The sequence below is a fragment of the Rhinopithecus bieti genome, unplaced genomic scaffold (genome assembly GCF_001698545.2).
Source record: "Rhinopithecus bieti isolate Rb0 unplaced genomic scaffold, ASM169854v2 scaffold_30839, whole genome shotgun sequence".
Lineage (NCBI taxonomy): Eukaryota > Metazoa > Chordata > Mammalia > Primates > Cercopithecidae > Rhinopithecus > Rhinopithecus bieti.
This window is the reverse complement of record NW_016813158.1, coordinates 52,509-55,883: the sequence shown is the minus strand read 5'-3', so window position 1 is coordinate 55,883 and position 3,375 is coordinate 52,509. Positions and strand designations below refer to the sequence as shown.

At 49.5% G+C, this 3,375-nt stretch overlaps 1 protein-coding gene across 2 annotated transcripts in view; it reads right to left on the bottom strand.

Moving 5' to 3' along the window:
* SLC7A3 (solute carrier family 7 member 3) overlaps positions 1-1,800 on the bottom strand; it is an 8,302-nt gene extending 6,502 nt beyond the window's left edge. The window contains exons 1-2 of one of the 2 annotated variants that reach the window (XM_017847721.1): positions 1,652-1,800; positions 310-704 (exon numbers count right to left, since the gene is read on the bottom strand). In XM_017847721.1, the coding sequence (XP_017703210.1) occupies positions 310-679 (370 nt within the window). In that variant the 5' untranslated portion in view covers positions 680-704; positions 1,652-1,800. The remainder of the gene's footprint in view (positions 1-309; positions 705-1,651) is intronic. The other variant, XM_017847722.1, reaches the window with a different exon arrangement.
* Between the last annotated feature and the right edge of the window lie 1,575 nt (positions 1,801-3,375).

Sequence of the window (3,375 nt, the reverse complement as noted above, 5' to 3'; positions counted from 1 at the left end):
TGATCCACCCGTCTTGGCCTCCCTAAGTGCTGGGATTACAGGCTTGAGCCACCGCGCCCGGCCTATTCTTACTTTTTAAGAACCAAAACCATTGACTTAATTAAGGAAACCAGGACGGAGATGGGTAGAATGAGCAATTTCTCCACACCTTCAACCCTCCCAGACCCACAACAAACCCACACATTTAGGGAGATTGAGGGCCTGTGAATAATATAAAGAATACTTAGGCTTCACCATTCCACCCAGATTTCCTGACCCAAAACCCCTTTGCTGGCTGTGCAGTTCCCTCCCTCCCCTACCATATCTCACCAATGACATAGGAGAGGATGAGGTTCCAGCCAGTGGTGAAGGCCCAGAGTTCACCCACAGTGACATAGCTGTAGAGATATGCCGAACCAGAACGGGGAACCCGGGCACCAAACTCTGCATAGCACAGCCCAGCCAACACAGAAGACAGGGCAGCCACCAAAAAGCAGATCACAATGGATGGCCCTGCTTTATCTTTGGCCACCTCGCCAGCCAGGACATACACGCCTGCACCCAATGTGCTGCCCACACCCAGGGCCACTAAATCCAGAGTGCTTAGACATCTGGCAAGGTGAGTCTCAGCCATGCCTGACTCCAGTGTACGTCTGCGTACCAGCTTTTGACCAAATCTGCGAAATGCTTGCCACGGCATTCTAGCAGGAATTGAAGAGGATGATCTGGTGAAAAACAAGATAAAAGCCCTTCAATAGGGCTCATTATCCCTAAACTCTGAAAGCGAATTACAAGACCCACTCCACCAAGCAAAGGAGCTATTGGGAAATGGGGAGGGGGATATGGAAGGGACAGAGGCAAGTCACTTTACCTCTGACCTCAGTTTCTTCATATACAAGTAGGAATTAACAATACCTTACAAGGTTTCTGGAGGGGCTAATTTCAGAAATGGCACATGAAAGCCCCCTGAAGTAGAATGGCTGGCGCCTAGTAAGTGCTCGATCAATATTAGGTCTCTTTCTCTTGCCAGGAACTGTTAGGGTTTATCCTAATCTCAACCCAGGAATCCTGAAACCTAATGTGTCAGTTCCTTGGCCTGTGGCTATTTGGGAATTAAACAGAGCTGGTCCCAGGGGCTTGCCCATGGGGCTTCAAACAGACACAGCCCCCAGAGGGAGAGGGGACCAACCTTGCTGCAGATTAAAAGTGAGCACCGACTCAATTCCATCCCTCCTTACCAAGCCCACACTGCTCAACTAGCGCAGCCGTCGCCCAGGGGAGTAAGCAAATGTTCCCCTACTTCCTCCCAAGCCCTGCTAGGCTGACCGGCAAGCATCAACAGCGAGGCGGGGCTTCGACCTCTAAAGATTTGGAGATGCGCCCCGAAAGGGGCCCCAGGGCAGCCCGAGATTGCTTGCACTCTCCTCTCAGCAGAGAGGAAGGGGTCCACCCGATGCCCCCCGACTCAGGTCCCAGATTTTCCTGTCCCCATCTAGAAATGGTTTGGAGCTGGGGTGGAGACGGGAGCCCTAACTCCCGGGGCGGGGGTCTCGCCAGCAACAGGTCACGGCCCCGTTGATGCAACTGCATGCCATGGTTGCCTGAGAATCCTAGGTACGCCCGGACCCTCGCCGTCCCCCCTCCGACACACGTGTGGGTCCCCAACGCTTACCACAGAGCTGTTGCAAACCTAGGGAGCAGAGAGCGTTGGATTGGGCTCGGTGAGGCGGAGTTAAGCCGAGTTGGGTTGGAGCTGCCGAGTTCGGCCGCTCAGGCTTCAAAGCTGCGGCTTGGGGTCGTTGCGCGCCAAGCGCCCCTTATATACACCGGGAGGCGGAGCCGGTAACGTCATGGGATCCCACCCCCAATCCCCACCCTACACACAATACACACACACACACACACACACACACAAAACACACACACTTCTTGGCTTTGCGAAAGGATTGCGTGGGGCCTGAGACTGCGTCCCATCCTCACTAGCAAGCCTGACGTGCCGGGGAGCGAGAAAAGGGGGAGGGCAGTCTTTTCCCATTTGCCTCGCTGGTCGTCAGAACAGGACAATAAGGGGCTTCCTGGCCAAAGAACCCATGGGATTTTCCACCTCTGTGCCTTGTTAGGACCAGTGATTCTGGGCAGGAATGGGGAAGGTAGATGGGGTGTGATGGGGGGGAGTTGGGTGCGTGTGTGCATGTGTGTGTCAGGAGTGAAGCGGAACACAGCAGGAGAGTCTCCACCTCACTCTCAGTCTTCCTTCCTTAGCTTGCTTGTCTACACATCTGACCCCCACCCCTCAGCTCTCACGCTCAACTGTGGGTGTTTCTAATGCAGGCAGCAGGAAAATGGAAGATGATTTCAAGCCACCTGTATACAGATAATTAATCCCGTCTAGATTGATTTATAGACCCCAATCTCTCTATAATGTGTCTCCAGCTGCCTATAAATATTAAACTGTTAAATGTGAAATTCTGACAATATTGACATCTTGGAGGAGGAAGCTTGTTTAGTTCCATTTTACTGATGTGTAAGCTGAGGCTCAGAGACACAACTTGCTTGACACCACACCATAATTATTGTTGACCACCTTTGATAAAACCTGGCCTGTTGGACTTCAATGCCTGCCTCCCATAGGCACCATATCTTACTCAAATGCACAAGAAGAGGGATGTGGCTGCAAAGAAAGACAAACAGGGAGAGGCACCAGCAGCAAGGTAGGCCCGTTTAGGCTAGGAGATACTAGGAAACAGAAAAGGACCCGAAGAATCTAAGAATGATCACATTGGGTCAGATCCATAATCCATCTGACTCAATCAATTCTTACTCATAAGAAAGCACCAAAGGTTGTGAAAGTGTGGTCCCTGCTCCACCAAGACATCTTGGGGATTAAGAATGGACTCAAATATCCTTGCTTCTTTTAATGATCCATGATGAATATATTACCCATGAATCTAAAATCTAAATCCTTTTTGAAAGAATTGGTATTTTCAACTAGCTGTAGCTCCATTTGGCATTCATTAAGTATTTATTGAGCACTAGGTATAGTAGCAAGTACAGCAATGACGAGACCATGAAGGAAACACAAAATAAAATCCTTGCCCTCCTAGTCTTAATCTAACTAGGGAAAGAAAACACACACTATACAACTGAAACATTATTACATAGAGGTTAGGAGTGCTGTGTTTGGAATTGTACCTAGGTTAAACTCACAGCTCGGCCACTGTGGATTACCTAACATCCTTGAGCCTCAGTTTCTGGATATAATATGCATATTTCACAAGGTCGTTGTGATGCTTAGATGAGATTATGAAGTCAAGTCTTCCTGCCTGGCACGTGGAAAGTACTCAAGAAAAACTTGATACATATTTGGAACGTTATATTAGTGTATATGATCTGTTT